Consider the following 26,237-nt stretch of genomic DNA (forward strand, 5'->3'; position numbering starts at 1 on the left):
CTCAGTTAGTTAAGAGTCTGCTTTTGCCTCAGGTCATGATCCCAGAGTCCTGGGATTGAGCCCTGCTTTGTTGGGCTCTGTGCTCAGCCGAGAGCCTGCTTCTCCCTCTGCCACTCCCTCTACTTGTGCCGTCTCTCTCTCTCTCTGTCAAAAAAGTAAAATATTTCGGCGGGGCGCCTGGGTGGCTCAGTGAGTTAACGCCTCTGCCTTCGGCTCAGGTCACGATCTCAGGGTTCTGGGATGGAGCCCCGCTTTGAGCTCTCTGCTCAGCAGGGAGCCTGCTTCTCCTCTCTCTCTCTGCCTGCCTCTCTGCCTACTTGTGGTCTCTGTCTGTCAAATAAATTTTTAAAATATTTAAAAAAAAGAATTATAGGGGAATCCTATGAACAATTTTATGCCAACAAATTAGATAACCTGCCCCAAAAGGGCACATTCCTAGATAGACACGAAACTGATGAACCTGACTCAAGAAGATACAGAAAATCTGAACAGATATAAAAAGTGGATTGAAGTAATGACCAAAAAATCTTTTCATAGGGCAAAGCCCAGCATCAAATAGCTTCACTGCTAAATTCTACCAAATGTTAAAAATGTAATGTAGCCAGGGGTGCCTGGGTGGCTCAGTGGGTTAAAACCTCTGCCTTCGGCTCAGGTCATGATCCCAGGGTCCTGGGATCGAGCCCCACATCGGGCTCTCTGCTTAGCAGGGAGCATGCTTCCTCCTCTCTCTCTCTCTCTGCCTGCCTCTCTGCCTAACTGTGATCTCTGTCTGTCAAATAAATAAGTAAAATCTTTTAAAAAAAATAAAAAATAGGGGCGCCTGGGTGGCTCAGTGGGTTAAGCCTCTGCCTTCGGCTCAGGTCATGATCTCAGGGTCCTGGGATCAAGCCCCGCATCGGGCTCTCTGCTCAGCAGGGAGCCTGCTTCCCTTCCTCTCTCTCTGCCTGCCTCTCTGCCTACTTGTGATCTCTGTCTGTCAAATAAATAAATAAAATCTTAAAAAAAAATAAAATAAAAAATAAATGTAATGTAGCCAGACAATGTATTTTCCTTCAGCAATGAAAGAAAAGAAGTACTGAAACTTGCTGTAACGTGGATGAACCTTGAAAGCAGTGGAGAGATAGTGAGGATGATCCATTCAGAACTTGTGCTCTGAAGAGGATTCTTGGTAGTTGAAGAGGGACAAGGAATCAGTGAGTTGTTTTGTATTGTTCTGTTTAACAGCTTTTCCAGCAAATTTGTAAGCAGATGGAAATGGTTGGTTGCTCCAGCAATAATCCCCTCATTCTCTTGACTTCAAGGAGTTCCTAACTGGGGGGGAAACGAAGGAAGAGTTCTCCTTTGAAGGAGCAGACACATGATAAAACGTGAGGAGGCAGAATTTAGGGTGCAGGTGCGCCCATCTTGTTAGGTTTAACGGTGTCAGCATTGAATAGAAACAGAAGATAACTTTTAAAAGTGATACAGGAATGAGAACTACCAGTGGACCTAGGTAAAGGTAAGACTGACAGAAGGAATGGATTCCCAAGGGGCAGGAGGACACCTTAAGGAGTGGTGGATTAATTCATTACCTTAATTATGGTGATGGCTCCACCGGTGTATACGTGGGTCAAAACCTATCAACGTGCACACTCTAAACGTGTGGTTTACTTCAAGTCAATTATGCCACAATACAGGATACAACTGTTAAATACACACCCAAAGGATGAAGTTGAAAAACATGTGCAGGCATTCCTTGATAAACCCATATCTTGGGGTCTAAGTGATTCATAGGACTCGCACAAACTCCAAGGATCTTAAGGCTGGAAGTCTCCTCGGATGTCCGGGCCTCCAGCATGCCTCAGGAATCCAGTCTAGATGTGGGGAGGGGGCTAGCGAAGACAGACCACTCCTTCACAGGGATCCTGCATCGCAGGGCAGCTTTCACGACTTAAGAGCCGGTTGGTGACAGCAGTCGGTCCGGTTCCCAACATCTGCCTTTTTCCACACGTCAGGGTCAGCATCAGGCATCAGCTTCGGAAAATGATCATGGGAAACAGGAGGGGAAGGATCTCTGAAGACCACTCTCCTCCAGACCTAATCCACTGCGCGAATAAACGCTAAACAAACAGATCACTCGACGAACAGGGCGCTGGCGTGAAGCTGATCTCTTCCGTCCTTCGGCGGAGCGGGGAATGGGTGGGACGGCCGCGCTCTGGCTCGGTATAGTTCCAGACCGGCCCATTCACTCTATGGTTTAGGTTTCAGGTCGACCCTGTAAAATCGAAGGGCCAAAGTCCGGCGGAACCGGAGGAACTACATTTCCCAGCAGGCCGTGGGCGCCGGCGTGCCTGCCCTTCTTCCCTGCGCGCCGGCGTGCCTGCCCTTCTTCCCTGCGCGTGCAGAGAGGTCTCTGGCTGTGGTTGCGCAGGCGGCCGCATGGATCCAGGCGGCCGCATGGATCCCGCTGGCCGGTGGCAGAATCTGCCCAGCGGGCCTAGCCTAAAGCACTTAACCGACCCGTCTTATGGGATCCCGCGGGAGCAGCAGAAGCCAGCGTTGCAGGAACTGACGCGGGCGCATGTGGAGTCCTTCAACTATGCTGTGCGCGAGGGGCTCAGCCACGCGGTGCAGGTGAGCCCGGCGTCCTCCCCGGCTCCTGTCCGCTCTGCGTTGCTTGGCGCCGCTTGCCCCTGTGCGCCCCGCGACGGGGCGAAGCTCGAGGCGGGCAGAGGAGAGGGGCCCCGCGGGGCTGGAGGAGGGAGGCGGGTGGCAGGGTGCGTGTGTGGCTCTGGGGGAGAGGGAGATCCAGGAGGCGGGGGGGGTGGGGGTGGAGTGGGGCACTGGCCTCGGGTAGGGGTCCTAGATAGATGGCTTGGAGGTCCCGATATAATCCCAAATAGTTGTACCCCTCGATCGCGCCAGACCCCGCGCGGGGCCTGGCATTTGTCGTCGAGTTGACTAGGGGAATACTAGATGTGTTTGTCACTGCTGGATTTCTTTGTGATTGGAACCCGTAGTGTTTTGTAGGACCGGTCCAGCGTGCGGTGACAGCCATGCACAACGCACGCGCTTTCCTATCACTGGGAGTTTCACTTCTCCGAGAAACTTCCCTGAAAAGGTTCTGAGCCCATTCGCCCAAAGTCTGTACTGTGGGAGGTCGTCCTTCCACGGTCTTCTTCGCTCAGAGCCTTAAAGGGAGAAAGTGCTGGACACCTGTTCTGAATTAGGTGGGTGTTAAGGAAGATAGAGATGAGGCATAGAAGCGAGATTCGGTAGCTGTAATACTTGTTCAGCGTTAAGTGATTGATCTAAAGGAGAAGGTAGGAGAGTTCAAGTGAAGGTGGTGGTGGAGGGTGGGAGGAGGTTGAGTCTCCTTTAGTCAGCACAGCCACTGTCTCCAGGTACTAGGCTCTGAGGGTCAGGAGGAGGCAGTCCTGTGGGAGACACAGTTCTTGCTTTTGAGGGCTTGGTATCATGTTTTGCGAGTGGAGTGGAGGAGAGGAATGCATGGAAGCAGTCAGTGCCAGTACTCTGGAGAACTGCTCTGCGGAGCAGTACAGTAGGGTATTTGGGGAGCACATAGGAGGCAAGGCTAATCCAGGCGCTTGAGACAAGGCAGGGTCAGGTGAATTGAAGGGGGGAGGAGAGTGCACTCCCTCCGGGGGAAGCGGAAGAGCACAACTCAGGGGACACCACTGTGTGGGTTTGTTGGGTAGGATTTGTGTCCTGAGAAATAGGGGTAGATTTGCCAGTTTCTGATACTTGAACTCTCCAAATAATACATGAGCCATTGAAGTTTCTTTGAAGATTAATTAATACTCCTTCACCTTTTGGCAAAAGATAAGGCTGATGGGAAATATTTGTGTCGTATCTCTTAGAAAAACCATGTCTAATTAAAGGTTAATGAGCACTGGGGTTTATTGAAACAGTGAAAAAAAGAGCCCGGGATTGAGATGATCAAGGAAGACTTGCTCTAAAATAAAAATGCACGTATACACAAGACTTTTTTAGGAGGAGTCATAGATAGACTGGCAGTTCTCAAACTTTTTCGTCCCAGTACTCCTCCCACTCAAAATTCTTGAGGGAGCATAAAGAGCTTTTGTTTATCAGTATTTACTCTATTAGAAATTGAAGTTGAGAAGTTTTTAGAACATGAATTCATTTAAAAGATAAACCAATTAGATATTAACATTTTTAATAAAAATATTTTGGGGAAGGAAGATGAAAGTGGTGGTGGCCAGGGTGTGGGTCCTGGGAGTCTGATGGCTGCAAAGGGCAGCTGGGACCATGGTGCTGTTGAGTACACAAACACCCTCCCACATTACCAAGGACGAGCTCTTGGGGCCGTATCCCAGGGGCCCTATCCCAAGACCCCAGAAGAACCAGCCACTGCTGCCAAGAAGTATATAATATGGGGGTGGAAGACTACCAGCCATACTCAGATGACAGACAACATGGGGTACAGCGACTGCCCGAAGCTCCCTGACCACTCTTGGCAGGAGAGGGATCCATGGTATGACTGGGACCGCCCAGACCTGAGGTTGAACTGGGATGAACCGATGTACTGGAACCTTGACATGTACATCGGGAGCCTTGTGGACACATCCCCTATGCCTGTTTCCTGAAATCTCATGTGTAAGCACCTCTTGGGCTTCGTGGCCTTCATGGTGTTCATGTTTCGGGGTGGGGAAACTTATGCCACCTAGCAGCCCGTGGGACCAAAGCGGTATCCTTATAATAATCTGTACCTGGAATGAGGCAGCGATCCCACTGAAGAGCCCAAGCTGGTGGTTCTTTATGAGATCTGAGGAGGCTCCATCAGCTTTGTGCCCCCTAAGGGACTCCCCTATTTCTAGAGATTTAACCTTAATGAAATCCCTGATAAAACTTAGTGCTATGGTTTAAAAAAAATTTTTTTTCTAAAGCAGAAAAAATTAAAGGTAAATGATATTTTTGCACATCTTTTAAATGTCTGGCTTATTAGAAGGCAGCTGGATTCCCATTTCTGCTTCTGTATTCGACGTCTCGCAATATGTTGTTTTAATTAAAAGTACATGTAGGAAATGTAGCTTGCCCGGATTATGATGCTGCACCGTGAGACTAGGAGAAAGTGTTGTTGCAGAAAACACACTAAAGTAAATGACTAACAGAGTCCAGGGAAGAATAGCCTTTGTCATATTTTTGTTTGCTTAGAGTTTTGCGCAATTTGGGATGTGGGGGGAATGGATTCCTTCATTCTGTGAGTCTAGATTTATATAGTCATCTTTTCAGAATACAGTCAATTCTCCTTTTTCAGGAATTCATATTTATGAATTGCCTACTCACTAAAATTTTATTTATAACCCCCAAGTCAATATTCACCATGTGCAGGGGCACCTGAGTGACTCAGTGTAGGTTAAGCCTCTGCCTTTGGCTCAGGTCATGATCTCAGGGTCCTGGGATAAAGCCCCGCTTTGAGCTCTCTGCTCAGCAGGGAGCCTGCTTCCCCCTCTCTGCTTCTCTGCCTACTTGTGATCTCTCTCTGTCAAATAAATAAATAAGCTCTTAAAATATTCACCACGTGCAGAGTGGTGAAAAATTTGTATTGCCCAACGGCGGTCATCCTGACTGAGGCCCAAGAAGGTGATGCTCCGCTTTCTTTTTATTATTATTATTATTTTTTTTATTTTTTTAAATGATTTTATTTATTTATTTGATAGAGATAGGCAGAGAGAGAGAAGGGGAAGCAGGCTTCCTGCTGAGCAGAGAGCCTGATGCGGGGCTTGATCCCAGGACCCTGAGATCATGACCCAAGCCAAAGGCAGAGGCTTAACCCACTGAGCCACCCAGGCGCCCTGATGCTCCGCTTTCTTGTTTCAAGCTCTCGTACTATAAATAAGTATCCTTTTCGAAGTCTGCCCAGTTTTTCTCATTCTGGTGCTTTTTATTGGTGATTTATTTCACTGTTTAAGATGGTCCTCAAGCACAGTGCTATCTAATGTTCCAAGTGCAGAAAGGCTGTGACGTACCCCTTAAGAGAAAATCTGTGTTAGATAACCTTTGTTCAGTCATGAATTAGTGCTGTTGACTGTGGGTTCAGTGTTAATGAATCAACATATATATTGAATAAGGTATCCTTAAAACAAGGTTATGTATTGATCAGTTGACGAAATGTGATCGGGGACGCACAGGAACCTAACTTTGTCCTTCCCCTCAGAACAGTGGTTCAGTGTTCACTAATCCAGTGTCTGTGTCAACTTTATAGACCGTAACTATCTCAAGTAATGAGGTTGCATTGAGATATAGATAGTGCAGCTATGGCTTGAAAAAGTGAATCTTCTCCCTTTTAAAAATTAATGCTTAATTTTAAAGCTTAAACAGGGCAGATTAAAATTTTGTTTGAGAATAAAATATTAAATTCTAAAGCAATGCCAGCTTTAGATAAAATCGTAAAATTTAGAAAAGGACAACTGAACTGACATGAGCAGGAGAACCTTCTTTATTTTCTTGGCTCCACTTTTGGCGCTCTTGTTCTAACACTAAGGCTCGGGGGTTGTTCATAGTCGATTGTAGGGGAGCTCAGTGATGCCCTTTCCTCAGAAGAGCAGAGCTTCCCCCAGGGAGCGGTGCAGAGAAGCAGCTGTTGCGGCAGAAGAAGAACCACGGCCCCCACCTGTGGCTCCGGCTTCAGAACGAGGCCACCGTGGAATGAAATGTACAGATATCAAAGAAGGGCATTAGAGTGTCCGGTCCTAAATCAGCAGGTGTTTCCATATCCTTGCCTGTTAGGCGCAGTCCCATTTGTGTTGGCTACATACTTAGCAGACACCAAGTATAACAGAGAAGGCAGACACTCGGTTCAGAGAACAGCTTTGTTCTGTACATAACTGTCTCTCGAGACTGCTACGAATCTGACTTATAGTAGACCGTCATGATCTGAAGTAGTACGTTATCGTTTTAGGGACTTGGGGTGTGAGTAGAATGGATGTAGCTTTAACCCTCTTCCAGATAGGTCACTGCGGCATGGTAGGCATCAGTGCTTGTAGAACGTGTGGGGTTTGGAAGAACCATAGAGAAAGAGGGTCTTGGAGAAATGCAAGCAGTTAATAGTATGGATTGTATTTCAGGCTATCCCTCCCTTTGAATTCGCTTTCAAAGATGAGCGCATCTCCCTCACTATTGTGGACGCTGTCATCAGCCCGCCCATGGTTCCGAAAGGGAACATCTGCAAAGAGTTCAACATTTATCCAGCCGAATGCCGGGGCCGGAGGAGCACCTACCGGGGCAAGCTGACGGTCAGTACAAGCGACAGCATGTGACCCTCACACAGTGCGTTTGTGAGACTACAGCTCACGCCTCATAGAGCGTATACCAGAATTCTGCTTTCTTAGCACGGTGGTCCAAGAGATTCCATCTTCTCAATCGAAAGCATACAGTCATTTACTTTCCGGCCTTCTTCCTTACTCTCTTAAAGTACTTGTTCTTGTAGATGCCCGTAATTTCTTTTTCTTAAGTATTTTTTTTCTTTCCTTTCCCTTTAGGCTGATATCAGCTGGGCAGTGAATGGAATCTCAAGAGGAATCATTAAACAGTTTCTTGGCTATGTTCCCATCATGGTGAAGTCTCAGCTTTGCAACTTACACGGCCTTCCTCCCAAAGCCCTCATTGAGCACCATGAGGAAGCAGAGGTAACTGCGGGCGCCTGGTATGCTACAGGGCTGGGCGATGCTAGAGAAGGCCCGAGGTGGGGGCGAGAAGATCCGACACTCGTCAGTGGGAGTCAGGTTTTCCTTCTCTGCTTCCGTTTCTGGATGGGAGTCAGGTTTTCCTTCTCTGCTTCCGTTTCTGGATAGGTTAAACGGGGCTGGCTCCCTTGTGTGCCTCCTGTGCTGGGCTCAGAATGAGGCTCAGAGACAGTGTCTGAAAAGTGGCCATACAGTTAGAGAACATTATTATTGTGGGGGAAGAATTGACAGGCTTTTCCCGAATTTTCTGTAGGATACACATTTTGAGATGTTCTGCTTTACCAGCAGTAAGACTGTGTGAGCATATTAAACGCTTCTCCTACCTTCCCTTCGGCGTCTCTTTCAGCCGTGTTAGTGGCTTTGCTGTATTGAGTTGGAGTGATCAGGAGCACAGACTCTGCCTGCAATGGGGAGACTGTGTAACGTGGCAGGATGAGCGTGATGGTGTCAGGTCTGGTTTGACACCCAGATACTCCACTTACCACTTATGTGGCTTTGGGCACATTCCATCTTTCTGAGCCTCTGTTCCCTCTGCTGGGCGTCACAACTGTGCCACTCGTTATTCCGAGGATTAAGTGGGATGGTAACATAGAACTCCTAGCATGCTTACACCTGCTTCAGAGTGGGGCTGCCACTGTAGTAGTTTTGTTTTTTTTTTTTTTAATTACAGAAATGAGATACCAAAACTGTGAAAAAATAGTTTCCTCTTTAGCCAATCTGAATTTCTGGTTTCCAGAGTTTTTGTACAAAGCTTTTTTTTAACTTATTTGGGAAACCTTATTTGCCTGGAAGCAAATGGCTATTGTTTTCCTCTCTTTACAGTAAGTTTTTTTGTTTGTTTTGTTTTGTTCTGTTTTTTAAATATCATATGAAGACAAATCATTTTAGGGGACAAAAGGGCAAGTTAGGTCAAGCCTGTCCAGTGGAAGAAAGTACCCTGATTTTCTTCCATACTTTTCACCCAGGTCCCCAGAACCGTTTTAATGCACGTGAGAAGACTGTTAGTTCACACGCTGACAGATTCCATACACTTTCCAAGGGATCTGTAGGCCCTTTCGCCTCCGTGTGCACCTGGCACTATATCTGGCAGGTAGTTTCATGTTTACAATTAATGTATCTTATTTTTTTAAATTAATATAAAATGTGTTATTTGCTTCAGGGGTACAGGTCTGTGAATCATCAGTTTTACACAACTCACAGCACTCACCATAGCACATACCCTTCCCGGTGTCTATTACAATTAATGTATCTTTGCTTAACAAATTATAATTCATCTCTTTGGCAGGAAATGGGAGGCTATTTTATAATAAATGGCATTGAAAAAGTCATCCGGATGTTAATTATGCCTCGGAGGAATTTCCCCATTGCAATGATAAGACCAAAATGGAAAACCAGAGGGCCTGGCTATACTCAGTATGGTAAGTTGTGGTGACTTTAGGAATGTTGTTTTAGAAAAGTTTTGTTTTTCAGGGGCGCCTGGTGACTCAGTGGGTTGAGCCTCTGCCTTCGGCTCAGGTCATGATCTCGGGGTCCTGGGATCGAGCCCCACATCAGGCTCTCTGCTTGGCAGGGAGCCTGTTTCCTCCTCTCTCTACCTGCCTCTCTGCCTACTTGTGATCTCTCTCTCTGTTAAATAAATAAAATCTTTAAAAAAAGAAAGAGAAGTTTTGTTTTTCTAGTGTGCATTTCTGTGCTAAGAATTTATAGTGAAAAACCCTACTTTCTATTATGTGTCATTTTTTTCACATTGAAAGAGCACATGTATTTATGGTATTACTTATGAAGATGGAGGTTGGCCTGACTTAACCAGAGGTTGGTACGGGCCTCAGAAGTCTCCTGGTGCCGTGGCATTCCTCTTGGGGTCCCTGGCAGACAGCCACCTGGACTCTGAGCATTCTCTGTGACCGGGCCTGGCTTCTAAGACAACATTTTACATTTTGGGGCAGCCCTGCAGTTAAATAATTTATTCTAATAATTGAGCTAAAAATCAGCCTCTAATGATAGCCCTACGTACTGGATCTAGAATAACAGCATCTCCGCAAGTCACAATGTCTAGTCATTTATCCTGCATCACTGATGCAGAATGTCTCAGTGATCTTTGTTTAACGCAAACAAACTTAAAATCTAAAATTCTGCTTTTCTCCATTTGAACTCTTCGATCAAGCCATCATTTCTTGACTGGATTCCACAGGGTATGAGGGATATAAAGTGCTGTGCGATCAGGCTCTGCAGGGTGCTAGTGATATAGCGTGTTATAAGACACGGACCCTGCTCTGGAAGGAAACTTCGGAGTTGGATTAAATTTCTGTAGCTTCAGTTACTAAGGTTTTCAACCCAGGGAGGTTTTGCACCCTAGCGGACATTCGGCAAGGTCTGGAGACGTTTTTGGTTGCCAGTCTTTGCTAACCTTGGTGATTTGGCTCTATTTTTAAGAGGGTAAATGGGCACCTGGGTGGCTCAGTGGGTTAAGCCTCTGCCTTTGGCTCAGGTCATGGTCTCAGGGTCCTGGGATGGAGCCTTGCATCAGGCTCTCTGCTCAGCAGGGAGCCTGCTTCCCCTCCTCTCTCTGCCTACTTGTGATCTCTTTCTCTCTGTCAAATAAATAGAATCTTCAAAAAAAATTTTTTAAGAGGGTAAACATTATTCAGAAGAAAAACCAACAATGGAAGCAGTTACGGTATTACTGCGTGTTTGACTTCTTGCTTTGTTTCAACAGGAGTCTCAATGCACTGTGTGAGGGAGGAACATTCCGCAGTCAATATGAACCTTCACTACTTGGAAAATGGCACGGTTATGTTGAACTTTATTTATCGGAAAGAACTATTTTTTCTTCCTTTGGGATTTGCGCTTAAGGTGTGACTTCAGGAATATATTTCTTTGGCTGCGAAGACCTTCACTGGGGGGTCACGTTCTGTGCAGAGTGGATGGATAAGGGTCTCCTCAGCGGTGTTCGTGCTGTACTAGTTGTACACCGCTCCATAACAAATTCCCCAAAACTCCGCGGCTTAAACCATCCGTAACCACTTCCTTCTTACTATTTCTGTGGCCGGGAGTTTGGAAGTGGCTGGGACTGGGGGGCACATCTGCCTTGGGATGTCAGGAGGTTGCAGTGAGATGTCAGTATGGGCTGTGGTCATTTAGAAGGCTTGACCGGGGGGCCAGAGGGTCCACGTCCAGGGTGGTCGCTCACGGCTGGCCCATCATTACGGGCTGTTGGTGGGAGGTCCCAGTTCCTCTGCAGGGGCCTTTGGACAGGCTATTTGAGTTGGCTGTCTTCCCCAAGAGGGCTAGCCAAGAGAGCAAGGCTGCACCTGCAGTCCCTTCTATGACCTGTCCTTGAGAGTCACACATCCACTTTTCCACCATATTGTCTTGGTCACTCAAGCCAAACTGACTTAGTTTGGGAGGAGGCTGCATAAGGCTGTGAATACCAGAAGGCGAGGCTCACTGGGGTCATCTTGCCGTCTTATCATACAGCCTCTAATGATAGCCCTACCTACCGCATCTAGAATAACAGCATCTCAGCAAGTTCAATGTCTAGGCATTTATTCTGTTGCGTCACTGATGCAGAATGTCTTAGCGATCTCCGTTTAAAGCCGAAACAAACTTAAAATCTTATCTCAGAGAGTTCATTTCGATTCACCAATAGTGGAGTACTAATTCTTCTTGGATGTTAGAAAAATAGAGAATTGTTACCAAATGGGTAAAATGGTTCAGTTATTATGAGTAATTCAAAAGAAAACCTTTTTTTTTTTTTTTTTTTTTGTTCTAGGCACTTGTCAGCTTCTCCGATTATCAGATTTTTCAGGAGCTCATGAAAGGCAAAGAGGAGGACTCTTTCTTTAGGAACTCCGTTTCTCAGATGTTAAGGATCGTCATGGAAGAGGGTTGTTCCACACAAAAGCAGGTTCTTAACTATCTAGGTGAACGCTTCAGAGTCAAGCTCAGTCTTCCTGACTGGTGTCCAAATGAACCAGCTGCAGAGTTTCTGTTTAAGTATGTGTGCTTTTGCTCAAACTGGTTTGTTTTTTTTTCGTGGGGCGGAAGGTGTCAGTGGTTCTTTTTATTGGTTGTGGGTAGTGCTGGTGAGTTATCTGGGACTCAGAATGGACCTGCAGGTAGGATTCTGGTCCAAGGAAGGAGGGGCGGGCCCTGTGTTTCCGTGGCCATCCTCACCTTTTCCTTTTATGGTAGTTCCATTTTATTTTATTGTACGTTTACACTTTTACTTTGAAACAACTCCGGACTTCTGGAATCTCTGCAAAATAGGACGGTGGACACTTCCATTCGCTAGTCGGTATCATTTTGACTACATTTGCTTTCGTAGTTTCTCTGCACGTGACAAACATGTTTCTTTGTGCAACATTTGAAAGTTGTAGGCAGGATGTCCCTTTCTTTCCCCAAGGCAGGGACTCTGGGTTCTGTAACCACTGTCTAGTTCTTAGCACCATCTAATATGTAGCCACAAGACCCATCAGGAGCCCTTGAATGGCCAGAGCAACTGAGAAACTGAATTCTTAAGTTTATTTAATAATTTTAATTAATTTGGGGCACCGGGGTGGCTCAGTGGGTTAAAGCCTCTGCCTTCGGCTCAGGTCATGATCTTAAGGCCCTGGGATCGAGCCCCACATTGGGCTCTCTGCTCAGCGGGGAATCTGCTTCCCCTTCTCTCTCTGCCTACTTGTGATCTCTGTCTGTCAAATAAATAAATAAAATCATTTTAAAAATAATTTTAAATTAAATGTAAATGGCCACATGGTGTTTGTCACGCCGTGTTGTCCAGCACAGCTCTGGACCTTGTGACGATGTGCTGTCCTTTTGCTTATGTTGCCAGTGAAGATGAAAAGCAATTTTTTGAAAACGAGTAAGCTCTTCTAGGTAAAGAGGAAGCAGGCCCCTTGGTCAGTAGATCATCAAGTACTAGTAGCAGCAAAAATGGTTTTTTAAGCTTTGCTTTCTCTTTTGACAGCCAGTGCGTCTGTATCCACCTGAAATCCAATACGGAAAAGTTTTATATGCTTTGTCTCATGACCCGGAAGCTCTTTGCATTAGCCAAAGGAGAGTGCATGGAGGACAATCCTGATAGTTTAGTGAATCAGGAAGTCCTGACGCCCGGTCAACTCTTCCTCATGTTTCTGAAGGTAAGCACCTGCTGCTCTCTCCCCGGCCAGCTGCCCTTCTCGTGGAATGGTGTGGCAGTTTCCGGCAGTATTGTTTCCTGCGTGGTAATGATTTGTAGTTTGGGTGTTTTTCATAGTTTGCCTTTTCTTTTTGTTTGCTTGCTGAGCAGTCGGGGACTTCATCAAAGATCTTAGTTTATACTGAATTCAGAAATGTCCTTCATGGGGTGCCTGGGTAGCTCAGTGGGTTAAAGCCTCTGCCTTCGGCTCAGGTCATGGTCTCAGGGTCCTGGGATCGAGTCTCGCATTGGGCTCTCTGCTCGGCGGGGAGCCTACTTCCCCTCTCTCTCTGCCTTTTCTGCCTGCCTCTCTGCCTGCTTGTGATCTCTCTTTCTCTGTGTCAAATAAATAAAATCTTAAAAAAAAAAATGTCCTTCATGTTTCTTAGTGGCTAAGTGAAGACAACAGCAGATCTTGGTCGTATTATTGATGACCCCGTGTGACTGGCCTAACCATGTGTCATTTCCTTTTGCACCAGTTTTGTTTTAAGCTTCTAAACCTCTGAACGTGGGACACAGTAAGAATCTTCAGGAAGGTACACGACAGTGACCTAATTTGAATCACAGCCTTGCATTGGCCATTTCACTGAGTGTTGCTGCGGAGATTGAAGTGTCTGTCATTTCTGTGCTTGTTCTGAGGGCTTCTCAACCGTGAGGGAGCGAGAGCAAGTGCCGGGCTGCCCTTGCTGAACTTGAGAACAGATCAGGTGGGCACCGCGCCTCACCTTCCGTGACGTTTCCCTTCCCTGCCCTCGGCACCGTCTGCTCAGCCTCATACGCCTCAACCTTTCAACAGAAAGGCTGGTGAACCTCCCAGGAAGGCTTCTGAGAGGCCTCTCTGGCTTCTCTTGCTTTGTCGTGTGCGGCCTTTACATATAAGTCCCCGGTCACCTGGTGACGCGCACCCAGTCCAAAAAGTGCGAGAACCTAAAAAAACACATTTGGCAGGAAAAACTGACTTGCAGTGCGGGGGGCTATTTATAATTTTTACTGATTCTACTTAGTGTGACAGTTTGTATGTTTCACTGTAGAATTCTGTTTGATTACAAGCCAGTGCCTCAGTCTTCATCAGAGCTGCTAGGTTTGTGCGCCTGCTATCTTTCTAGAGTCTGGAAAAAAAAAATTTTTTTTAAGATCTTATTTATTTATTTGACAGAGATCACAAGTAGGCAGAGAGGCAGGCACAGAGAGAAGGAAGCAGGCTCCCTGCTGAGCAGAGAGCCCAATGCGGGGCTTGATCCCAGGACCCTGAGATCATGACCTGAGCCAAAGGCAGAGGCTTAACCCACTGAGCCAGCCAGGTGCCCCTAGAGTCTGGAAAATTCTTAATACTGAAATACATTTGGCCCAAGTGGTCCTGTGACGCACTGCTTCTTAAGGAAAAGTTTGTTGTGAGGCTTAAGTAAATATGCCAAGGGCCAGCATACAGTACGTGCCCAAGAAATGCTGCTTGCTCACTTAGCAAGTTAATGACAGAGTGACAGGAGGCAGACGTGTGACTCAGGAGTGAGGTTAGCTCCTCATTCCCCTGGTCTCCTCCTATCTTGGGTTACAGAGCTGCTCCCCATGTCTCTGATCCCTACTTGCCTGACTTTATCTCCTCTTTTCTGTCTCTTCTGTCTTATTTTCCGTTGTGTTTCAGATTTCTGGAAGAAGGAACAGTCAGTCTTTCCTACTAGTTTGTCAGCCATCTTGTATTTGGGGTGTCGTTTGGAGACTTTAACCTCCTCTTAGTTGTTTTAATTGGTAGGGCAACGGGCTGCTGCTTGGTCTCAAAGCTTTGTTTTTGTTGCCTGTTTCTGCCCGTTGAAGCTGTTCTGAGTGCTTGATAAAAGCCCTTTTTTGGGGGGGTTGTTTGAATATTTTTTTTATTTATTTGACAGGGACACAGCGAGAGAGGGAACACGGGCAGCGGGAGTGGGAGAGGGAGAAGGAAGCTTCCCGCTGAGTAGCAAGCCTGATGTGGGGCTCGATCCCAGGACCCTGGTATCATGACCTGAGCTGAAGGCAGACACTTAATGACTGAGTTACCCAGGCACCTCTGATAAGAGCATCTTTTTTTCAAGTTTTTTTTTTTTTTTTTTAATTTTATTTATTTGACTGAGCCACCCAGGCGTCCCTGATAAGAGCATCTTAATGAAGACACTCTAAGGCCAGAGCAAACCACTAGTGTCGAGAGTGTTGACCGGAGCACTTTTGCCCCACTCCAGGGGACATTTTACGGTGCCCAGAGACAGTTTTGCTTGTCACGGCTTGGGGGATGCTATAGGCATCCAGTGGGTTAGGGCCAGAGATGCTGCTGGACATCCTACATGCATGCTAGACCCCTCACCATGAGGAACCATCCAGCCAAAATGTCGGTAGTGCCGAGGTGGAGAAACCCTCATCTATCTATCTTTGTAGATTCTATCTTAAGAATGCCTGACCTAGGGGCGCCTGGGTGGCTCAGCGGGTTAAGCCTCTGCCTTCAGCTCAGGTCATGGTCTCAGGGTCCTGGGATCACGTCCCGCATCGGGCTCTCTGCTCAGCAGGGAGCCTGCTTCCCCCTCTCTCTCTGCCTGCCTCTCTGCCTACTTGTGATTTCTCTCTCTCTGTCAAATAAATACATAAAATCTTAAAAAAAAAAAAAAAAAAAAGAATGCCTGACCTATAATAGTGCATGGTTTTCAGGTTTATAGGCCAGACATTTTCCATGTCAAATGTATAAATTAGTGGGCATTTGTTGCAAACGTACAGATTACATGGGAGTAGATACAAAACGTGAATAATTTGAATGTAATGGCTTAAATTTTATTTCAGGAAAAAATGGAATCTTGGTTAGTATCTATTAAAATAGCTCTAGACAAGAGGGCTCAGAAGACGAATGTGTCCATAAACACTGAAAATTTGATGAAGATTTTTAATCTGGGAACAGACCTTACAAAACCGTTTGAATATCTTCTTGCTACTGGAAATCTGCGTTCTAAAACAGGTAAAACTAAACGGATTGGCTTTGTTTTAGTTACACTGCGTTTGCTCAGTGTAGATTTATATATTGCTAAGAGAGGTTCTCTTTGAAAGTGAACTTGTCCCTTTCAGTAATGACCGATTTGATGTTGTAAATTTGACAAGTATGTTTTGGTCTGAAGGACTTGAGACAAAGCATCCGTGGAGCTTAAATCTACTTCTCGTTGTCATGTGCATCTCTGTGGCTCTTTCCAGAATACTAAAGACAGTGTAGGTCTCTGAGGAGCAGTCACCGGGACAGATAGTCTGGGAGGGTTGTAGATGTGTGCCTGTCCCTAAACCAGGTGCTTTAGAAAGGCCTGGAAGACTTATGTGGTCATTGAGAGCCCAGAAATCTGCTGGTTTTGTTTTTTTTTTGTGTTTTTTTTTTTTCCAAAGAGATGGTACTAATGCAGATTCTTTTTTTTTTTTAAGATTTTATTTATTTATTTGACAGACAGAGATCACAAGTAGGCAGAGAGGCAGGCAGAGAGAGAGAGGGAAGCAGGGTCCCCACTGAGCAGAGAGCCCGATGTGGGGCTCGACCCCAGGACCCCGAGATCATGACCTGAGCCGAAGGCAGAGGCTTAACCCACTGAGTCACCCAGGCGCCCCCAGTGCAGATTGTTCTTAAGGATAACAACTTCTTACACATTCTCCTGGCCTCGCTGATAAGTACCGTTTAGTTACTTGCTGTTTCATATTCCTTTAACATTTCCCCCTAAGGTACTAGTAGAGGAGAGAGAGAACCGGGAGACTGATATAATTTGGAAGTCTGGGGGGTTTTACTGCCTTTTTACTACTAGTTTTATAAACTCTTCCCACTCAGGAGAGCTAATAAATTTTATAATAACTCACTCTGTAATTTATAGCATGCCCTGAGGTGCTTGTCCTCAGAGCCTCAAATCAAAAGAGACTTGTGTTTTTGTTTTTTTGTTTTTAAAGATTTTTTTTGTTTATTTGACAGACAGAGATCACAAGTAGGCAGAGAGGCAGGAAGGGAAGCAGGAAGCAGGCTCCCCACTGAGCAGAGAGCCTGATACGGAGCTCGATCCCAGGACCCTGGGATCATGACCTGAGCCGAAGGCAGAGGCTTTAACTCCCTGAGCCACCCAGGTGCCCCGAGACTTGTGTTTTTAAGTTGAGCCTGTTTCTGACCGATTTTTGTTTTATGAAGGTCTTGGCTTCCTGCAAGATTCTGGCCTTTGTGTTGTGGCTGATAAGCTGAACTTCGTACGCTATCTCTCCCATTTCCGCTGTGTGCACAGAGGGGCGGATTTTGCCAAGATGAGGACCACCACGGTACGCAGGCTGCTGCCGGAGTCCTGGGGCTTCTTGTGTCCCGTGCACACCCCAGACGGGGAGCCCTGCGGCCTCATGAACCACTTGACTGCTGTGTGCGAGGTGGTCACACAGTTTGTGTACACGGCATCCGTTCCCGCTCTGCTGTGCAGTTTGGGTATGTGGGGTGCGGCCAGAAGCCATCTCGTTTGGGTGTGTGGGTTTTAACAAGTGCAAACTATTAAGGTTTGCTTCTTTGGAGGCTGAACAGAGAATTCCTGCAAGAATTGTTTCCTCTTCTATGCTGGTGTTGGTCTGGTCTCTTGGCTCTTGTATAGGTCAGATACATGAGCAAAGGAGGAATTAAATGCGGTTTTGTTCTTATACACGTGCACGCGCGTGCGTGCGCGCACACACACACACCTCCCCAACCCCCAACCAAAAAAAGATGTCAAAGCATTTGAAATAAAGCAGCATTCAGCATTGAATATCAGAAATAACGTTTTGGGTCACTCTCTGTGCATCTGGTGGCTTGACCACTGCATCTCTAAGTAGGGAACCGTGTCATTTTGCAGGAAGACAGTTGAAAAGGAGTAATCTAGTCTGTACCCCCAGTGTCATCAGAGACATAGTCTTTGTTCCCAGGGATCTTCTAGCTGCTCTCTCTGCTTTGGCTGAATGTCCTAGAATGATCACAAAGCAAATACATTTTAACAAGTAGGCAAATTCACAAGTGTGGAATCCACAAATAATGAGGGTCACATGTGGTTAGGTTTTGGGGGAAAAGTTCATCTATTTACATGGTTCAGATCAAAATATAGAAGGTATACAGTGGAAAACCTCTCTTACGCCCTTGTCCCCCAACTGCACTCCCCCCAGAGTCGCCAGTTGCTCATGTGTCCTTGCTGCAATAACTTAGAAACACTAAAGCAATAAAAAAATGTGGTTTAGAGACAAGATAACTAGCTGTCTAAAATGACGAAGCGGCTGCTGAGCCCATCTGGAGGGAATTCTGGCTGTAGGAGAAAAGCATTCCGACGTGAGCGTTCTGTGTGTTTGTTTCACCAGGGGTCACTCCAGTTGATGGAGCGCCACACCGACCGTACAGCGAGTGCTACCCTGTCCTGCTGGATGGCGTCATGCTTGGCTGGGTGGATAAGGAACTTGCTCCTAGCATTGCAGATTCGCTCCGACATTTTAAGGTGATCTTGCCTCTTGGTGAATTAGTCTGTGCTTTGATCTTGATTGTCAGTCTTTTTCTCGTTGTTGAGGTAGCCACAGGACTGTCCAGAGTATTCAGGGGGTCTGGAGGTCAGAAGCTAATTCCTAAAATGCCTGGGTGGCTCAGTGGATTAATCGTCTGCCTTTGGCCCAGATCCTGATTCTAGGGGCCTGGGATCAAGCCCCACGTTGGGCTTCCTGCTCAGCAGGAGCCTGCTTCTCCCTCTGCCTAGCGCTCCCTCTCCTTGTTCTCTCTTTCAAGTAAATAAATAAAATATTAAAAAAAAAAAAAAAGATACAAAGATGCCTGTACATCCCCCTCTGCTGGCCTCGTAGGTTGGGGTCAGTGATGATACTTTGACCTGAACGCATTTTTTTTGTAGTTTTCTTGAGGCCGTACTCTAACAAATTTTAACTTTTTTTGTTTTGTAAATACCAGTGGCCTACAGGGGGCCTCAAAATAGCTTCTTTGTATTTCAAGTAATATTAAAGATCGGCAAGATACAAGTCATGTCCTGTTGGCTTCTGGATCTTGAAAGTATATTTTTTAAAAATCAAATAGAATGACATCTTTTAACTAACTTACTTGGAATGTTCCTAACGAGAGCCTTATTACAAGATGACGAGCATTGAAGAATTGTTCTTTGGCAACAGGATGAATTGTAGTTCGTGCTCTGGTCTATTTGGTTTAGTTTTGGTTTTTTAGTTTTTAAAATCGTTTTACTTTGGTGTAATTGTAAACGTAAAGATGTTTAACAGCACGAAGAGCTCCCATGTACCCATTCCCCGGATCCACCAATTGTTATGTTTTGTTCCACGGGTTTATCATTTGTATGCTCTATAAACAGGTACCTGGTTTTTTTCTTCTGAACCATTTGAGGGTGGTAGACAGATAAGACACCTTTCCACAAAGATTGCAGAGCATTCTTCCAGAGAACAAGGAGTTTTTCTCCTCAATAACCACAGCACGCTTTTTTTTTTTTAAGATTTTATTTATTTATTTGACAGAGATCACAAGGAGGCAGAGCAGCAGGCAGAGAGAGAGGAGGAAGCAGGCTCCCCGCTGAGTAGAGAGCCCGATGCGGGGCTCAATCCCAGGACCCCGAGATCATGACCAGAGCCGAAGGCAGAGGCTTTAACCCACTGAGCCACCCAGGCACCCCACAGTATGCTTTTTAACTTCAGGGAAGGTCAGCGTGGTGGAATACGCCACTGAAACTCAGGTGATGCCTTTATGGCGTTGTTTTCACCATCCTGGGCTGGGCCCCGGCCGCATCGTGTATTACGTGTAGTTATCATGTTGCTTTCATCTTCTTTACTCTGCAACAGTCCCTTAGCCTTTCAGGTCTTGACTTTAAAAAACAAAAAACAAGGGGCACCTGGGTGGCTCAGCGGGTTAGGCCTCTGCCTTCGGCTCAGGTCATGATCTCAGGGTCCTGGGATCGAGCCCCATATCAGGCTCTCTGCTCCACGGGGAGCCTGCTTCTCCCTCTCTCTCTGCCTGCCTCTCTGCCTACTTGTGATCTCTGTCTGTCAAATAAATAAATAAAATCTTAAAAAACAAAAAACTACAGGCCAGTTATTCGATATTCTTTAATTTATGTGGGCATGGAGCTTTCTGATGATGTGATTCAGGATATCCTTTCAAGAGGCACAGGAGGCTGGCCTGTCCCGCAGCTGGCTGTGTTAATTATGATCACTCTGAGGTTGTAGTCTCTAGGTTGACCCGCTGCGCCGTTACCAGTTTCTGTGTAATTAGTAACTTGTGGAGAGAGATTTGGAAGCTACATGAAAGCCCTTGCCCTCATCAGATTTTCCCCCACGAGCTGTGACTTCTTTGCAGAATTACTACTATTCTGGGGGCACCTGGGTGGCTCAGTCAATTAAGTGTCTGCCTTCGGCTTGGGTTATGATCCCTGGGTCCTGGGATCGAGCCCCAAATCGGGCTCCCTGCTCCGCGGGGGGCCTGCTTCTTCCTCCCTCTCCCCCTTCTTGTGTTCCCTCTTTCGCTGTCTCTCTGTCAAGTGAGTGAATAAAATCTTTAAAAAAAAAATTACTCTTCCATTGAGGATTCTTTGCTGAGTTTGTTATTACTGTGATGGCTTCCAGATGGTTTCCTAACTCCATTGTTCCTTCGGCGTTTCTGAGTTGCTGTTCGGTAAGGTAGAGTTTTCCCTTCTCCATTTGTTTATTTATTCACATCAGCATTGATTTATAAGATGCTTATTTCATTTCATGAGTATTCCATTGCTGCTGCTCATTTTGATGCTCAAATTGGATCCGTTTCCGCCCTCTCCAGAAGTCCCTATCCTTTGGTTTTGATTATAAATTCACATAACAAAATTTACCATTATAACCATTTTAAGTTCAGTGCCGTTAAGCACATTCATAGGGTTGTGCAACCATCACCCTGTCCATCTCCGGAAGGTTTTCGACATCCCAGACTGAAACTCTGCCCATTCCGCAGGAGCTCTCTGTTTCCCCCTTCCCTGATTCCTGGTGAGCACTCTTCTGCTTTCTTCAGGAACTTTGGCTTTGCTAGGTACCTCATGTCAGTGGAATCATACAATATTTGTCCCTTTGTGTCTGGCTTCTTTCACTTGGCATAATGTTTTCCAAGTTCATCCAGGTCGTAGCATGGGTCAGAATCGCATTCCTTTTTTATTTTATTTTATTTTATTTTTTAAAGTAGAAGCTTCTCTAAGCCCTTTTTTTCTTTTCTTTTTTTTTTTTTTAAATTTTATTTATTTATTTGATAGAGACACAATGAGAGAGGGAGCACAAGCAAGGGGAGTGGGAGAGGGAGAAGCAGGCTCCCCGATGAGCAGAAAGCCCAATGTGGCGCTCGATCCCAGCATCCTGGTATCATGACCTGAGCCGAAGGGATGCTTAACAACTGAGCCACCCAGACACCCCCACATTCCTTTTCTAGACGGAAGAGTATCCCATTGTATATACCACATTTTGTTGAGCCATTCATTCATTGGTGGACACTTGGGTTGCTTCCACCGTTTGGCTGTGGTGAATACTGCTGCTATGAACCCGATATCCAAGTACTTTTCGATTCCTTGGTTTTAGTACTTTTGGGTGTCTGCCTCCCATTGGAACCACTGAATCATATGGTAATTCCGTGCTTCATACTTGGGTATGTTTGGGGACGAATCTAATATTTTCCCTTAGATGTGTACTGAGTGTATTATATTAATTTATTCCCTAATAATCATCATTCTCTAGTCATAGTGATGAATAATGAATCCTAAATTCCTGGAATAAATCTCGCTGGGTCTTGGTGGATTTTTTTCTTCATTGACATGAGTATCTGCTTTATAAAAAGAATGAGAAAGTTTTCCTTTGTTTTCAGTGCCCTGGAACAGTTTGTGGAGCATTAGGTTATCTGGGTCTAAGTCTGCTAGAATTCCCCTCTGAAACCATCTGGCTAGTGCTTTCTTTGGGGGTAGTTTCTGGATACCTTTATTTCTAATACGGAAATGAATCATCTTTTAAAAGGTTTTCTACCTCTCTTGAGGTCTGTTTTGGTAAACTGCATTTTATCCATTTCATCTTGATTTCTTATAGGTATGCAGAGTATACCCATGATTTTAAAGTTTAGTTTTAATGGTTTTTTCCTGTTGTTATTTCCTACTCAGCACATTTGTGTGTTTGTGTCCCCTTTTTTTCTTGTTTAGGTTAAGTGAGGGGTATTTGTTTTTTTTTTCTTTTTAAGAACCAAGAATTTTGATTTGTTGTTTTGAACCTTTTTCAGTACTATACCTCATTAATTTCAGGTTCTATCTTTGTTAACTTGTAGTTGTGTGTTTTTGTGTCTCTGTTGGCTTTTTTTTTTTAGCTTTTGCATTAAGATTTTAACCCATCTATTTTTTTGATGACTTGATTAGCTGTGACTGCCCTTAAGTTCGGATATATAGGTTTCATTATTTTTTCACATTTCTGTAATGTGAATTTACCCAGGAGCTGATTAATAAAAGTTTCGTTGTTTTTTAAATTCCAGGTGAAGGGCCTTTTCATTGAGTACAGTTTATAGGTTTTTGTTTTGTTTTAAAGATTTTATGTATTTGACAGAAAGAGACACAGCTAGAGAGTGAACACAAGCAAGGGGAGTGGGAGAGGGAGAAGTAGGCTTCCCGCTGAGTAGGCAGCGTGATGCAGGGCTTGATCCCAGGACTCTGGGATCGTGACCTGAGCTGAAGGCAGAGGCTTAACGACTGAGCCACCCAGGCACCCCCATTGAATAACGGGTTTAAAATAAAACCAGTAACGTACTACATTCTAGACGTCAGAGGACAAACTTTTACTTAGTGTGTTTGTTCACACACACCTTCTTGGTTTACCTTTCCCTGAGTCTTCCCTATTACCAGTTTGTCGCATAGTAGGGCTGTGCCCCCCAGAAGGTAGGGCTTTTGCCAGCTCTGGATACTGGGTGAGTAGCATTCTGTGCGGTGATGAGACTGGCAGGGCACTAGGTTGTTACTGGCATAACTAATTTCCTCATACTGCTTTTTATATTTGACCTCCTTTCCCATTCTGCCCACTTCCTGGGTGGCAGGAGATAGATATAAAACACATCGCTCCTTAATTGAATTCTTTTTGTTGAAAACAGGTGTTGAGAGAAAAAAGAATTCCTCCCTGGATGGAAGTGGCCCTTATCCCCATGACAGGAAAACCAAGTCTGTACCCAGGATTGTTCCTGTTTACCACTCCTTGTAGACTGGTGCGTCCCGTGCAGAACTTGGAATTAGGCAAAGAAGAACTAATTGGAACTATGGAGCAGGTACGTAGAGCATTGTGATGAGTGCCTGTGTGTGCTCGTGTAGTGTACAACTTCAGGAAACTTAATAACCGCTCTGGTGGTTTTTTTTTCTTTTTATTTTTTTTTTTTCCCTTTTTATTTATTTTTTCAGCGTAACAGTATTCATTCTTTTTGCACAACACCCAGTGCTCCATGCAAAACGTGCCCTCCCCATCACCCACCACCTGTTCCCCCAACCTCCTACCCCTGACCCTTCAAAACCCTCAGGTTGTTTTTCAGAGTCCATAGTCTCTTATGGTTCGCCTCCCCTCCCCAATGTCCGTAGCCCGCTCCCCCTCTCCCAATCCCACCTCCCCCCAGCAACCCCCAGTTTGTTTTGTGAGATTAAGAGTCATTTATGGTTTGTCTCCCTCCCAATCCCATCTTGTTTCATTTATTCTTCTCCTATCCCCCTACCCCCCCATGTTCTTTTTATTTTTTTTATGAAGATTTTATTTATTTGAGAGACAGAACACAAGCATGGGGAGCAGCAGAGGGATAGGGAGAAGCAGGCTCTCCACTGAGCAGGGAGCCCGACGTGGGGCTCAATCTCAGGACCATGAGATCATGACCTGAGCTGAAGGCAGAGGCTTAACCCACTGAGCCACCCAGGTGCCCCTAACCGCTATTTTTTAAAAGTGTTATCAGGGTGCTTGGGTGGCTCAGTCCCACTCTTGATTTTTGTTCAGGTCATGGGATTGACCCCTGTTCAATGGACGTCAGCTTCAGATTCTCTCTCCCTCTCTCTCTACCCCTCCCCCTGCTTGTGTGCTCTCCCTCTCTCTCAAAAACCAACTTTTTATAAAGTGTTGTCATTGTTTAGTAATGATTGGGCATTTGAAAGAAAATCAGAACTTACCTTCTGCCTCCTTTGTGACCTCTCACACACCGAGAGAGAGGATTAGTGGTCACATCACCTGCCTGCCCATCCCGCCCCGCTCCTTTGCACCTGGCTCTGCCTCAGGTGCTGAGGTGGGAACATTCCATCAGACTTAGAGTATTTGCCTATATCTTTGCAGTTGCAAAACTGTGAGCTTTGTGCTGCTTCAAAATATCTTTCTTCCCATCCTTTACAGGTGGACCAAGGTGCATTTAGAATGAAAAGTGTCAGGCAAACAGTATTTCTGACCCAAAGCTTCCCTGTGCTTCCCAGTGGATCCCATCAGTGTTCGTGATGCTGAGTGGGGAAGGTTTTCATTCCAGTCTTTGAGTCCCAAACTCTGAGAGAGAGGGAGAGCTAATATGTTAGCCGTCAGTTACTCCGTGCCTTGAACTTCCTTGTCCTTCCTCTTTTCCAGATCTTCATGAACATTGCCATCTTTGAGGATGAGGTTTTGGCTGGAGTTACCACTCACCAGGAGCTCTTCCCTCACAGCCTGCTGAGTGTGATCGCCAACTTCATCCCTTTCTCCGATCACAACCAGAGTCCCCGGAACATGTACCAGTGCCAGATGGGTAAGGTGGAGGGGAGAGTGGTGGTATTCACAAAGAAAGGTGCTTGTAACTTTTTCATTGTGAAACAATTTCAAACTCAGAGAAATGTTGCGAGCACGGCACACAGAACTCCCATAGGCCCTTTATGTAGATTCTGTTAACGTGTTGTCCCACGTGTACCGTTTCCCATTTGGAGGTAAGCTGCAGACCCGATGCCCCTTCACCCCGAAGCATTTCGTTGTGTATTTCCTACCCCTTGCATATTACGGGGCAAGGATTAACATCAGGAAGTTTACCATTGATGTCATTATACTGCTTTATAGTCCTTACTCAGATTTTGACGGATCGTCCCCAAAACACGGTTTATGGCAGATTTTTTTCTGTGTAGCACCTAGTCCGCGATCACACGCCGCATTTAGTTGTCGAGTCTCTTCATTTGTTTAAATTAGATCCTTAGCCTTTGTCATCTCTGACACTGATGTTTTTGAACAGAAAGGTCATTTTGTGGAATGTTTGTCGATTTGGATTTGTCTGAGATCTTGTGATTGGATTTTTGAAGAACATAAGACGTCGTTTTTCCCCATATCTCACCACGGCCGATGCCCTGCCTGCCCACCCAGTGATTCCGATTTCCACTGAGTAGTTGTATCCCTTGAGCCAGGAAACCTTCCTTTAGTGCTTTTTTTAATAGTTTAGGTTGCTGGCTACAAATCCTCTTCGTTTTTATTCCTCTGAAAATGTCTCTATTTGATCTTCACCTGGAACTGGATGTACAATTCTGATTGGACAGTTACAGTTTTTCAGCACTTAAGAGATATTACTGGGTCTCTTCTTGGTCTTTGTCATTTGTGTTAGAAGTCAGTGGTTGGGGACGCCTGGGTGGCTCAGTGGGTTAAGCCGCTGCCTTCAGCTCGGGTCATGATCCCAGGGTCCTGGGATCGAGTCCCGCATGACCTCCTTGCTCGGCAGGGAGCCTGCTTCTCTCTCCACCTCTGCCTGCGTCTCTGCCTGCCTGTGCGCGCGCTCTCTCTCTCTCCCCTTCTCTCTGACAAATAAATAAAATATTAAAAAAAAAAAAAAGAAGTCAGTGGTTGTACGTGTCATCATTTGCTTGTATGTGATGTGTTATTTTCTCCTGTCTGTAAGATTTTCTCTTCATATCTCTTTGGTAGCTGATTGTAGTATGCCCACATATGATGGTCTTTGTGTTTGGGGTTTACTGGTCTTCTAAAATCTGTTTTAAAAGATGTCGTCAAATTTGTACTTTTCTGCCATTATTTCTAGAAACCCTGCTTCTGCCCTATTCTCTCATACCTCCTCTGAGATTTCAGTATGTGTCATCTATGTTAAACCTTTTGATATTACCCTATAAGCCATGGGGTCTCTGTTTTGTTTTGTTTTGTTTTGTTTTGTTTTGTTTTCCCTGTCTTTTTTTCTTTCTCTTCAGACTGGATCTTTTTTTTTTAAGATTTTATTTATTTATTTGACAGAGAGAGAGAGAGAGTACAAGCAGGGGGAACAGCAAAGGGAGAGGGAGAAGCAGGCTCCCTGTTGAGCAAGAAGCCTGATGTGGGGCTCGATCCCAGGACCCTGGGATCATGACCTGAGCCAAAGGCAAACACTT

General features: G+C 45.5%; 1 protein-coding gene and 1 pseudogene across 1 annotated transcript in view; both read left to right on the top strand.

Annotated features, from left to right (window-relative positions):
• The first annotated feature begins 2,396 nt into the window (after nucleotides 1-2,396).
• The window catches only part of POLR1B (RNA polymerase I subunit B), a 29,176-nt gene continuing 5,335 nt past the window's right edge, over nucleotides 2,397-26,237 (top strand). The window contains exons 1-12 of the mRNA XM_045979837.1: nucleotides 2,397-2,613; nucleotides 7,089-7,256; nucleotides 7,503-7,649; nucleotides 8,992-9,124; nucleotides 10,423-10,559; nucleotides 11,479-11,702; nucleotides 12,676-12,847; nucleotides 15,685-15,856; nucleotides 17,048-17,329; nucleotides 18,220-18,353; nucleotides 22,991-23,161; nucleotides 24,478-24,634. Of these exons, the coding sequence (XP_045835793.1) occupies nucleotides 2,419-2,613; nucleotides 7,089-7,256; nucleotides 7,503-7,649; nucleotides 8,992-9,124; nucleotides 10,423-10,559; nucleotides 11,479-11,702; nucleotides 12,676-12,847; nucleotides 15,685-15,856; nucleotides 17,048-17,329; nucleotides 18,220-18,353; nucleotides 22,991-23,161; nucleotides 24,478-24,634 (2,092 nt within the window). The 5' untranslated portion in view covers nucleotides 2,397-2,418. The remainder of the gene's footprint in view (nucleotides 2,614-7,088; nucleotides 7,257-7,502; nucleotides 7,650-8,991; nucleotides 9,125-10,422; nucleotides 10,560-11,478; nucleotides 11,703-12,675; nucleotides 12,848-15,684; nucleotides 15,857-17,047; nucleotides 17,330-18,219; nucleotides 18,354-22,990; nucleotides 23,162-24,477; nucleotides 24,635-26,237) is intronic.
• On the top strand, nucleotides 4,204-4,790 carry LOC123926133 (annotated as a pseudogene).

Source organism: Meles meles, chromosome 15, assembly GCF_922984935.1.
Source record: "Meles meles chromosome 15, mMelMel3.1 paternal haplotype, whole genome shotgun sequence".
NCBI classification, from domain to species: domain Eukaryota; kingdom Metazoa; phylum Chordata; class Mammalia; order Carnivora; family Mustelidae; genus Meles; species Meles meles.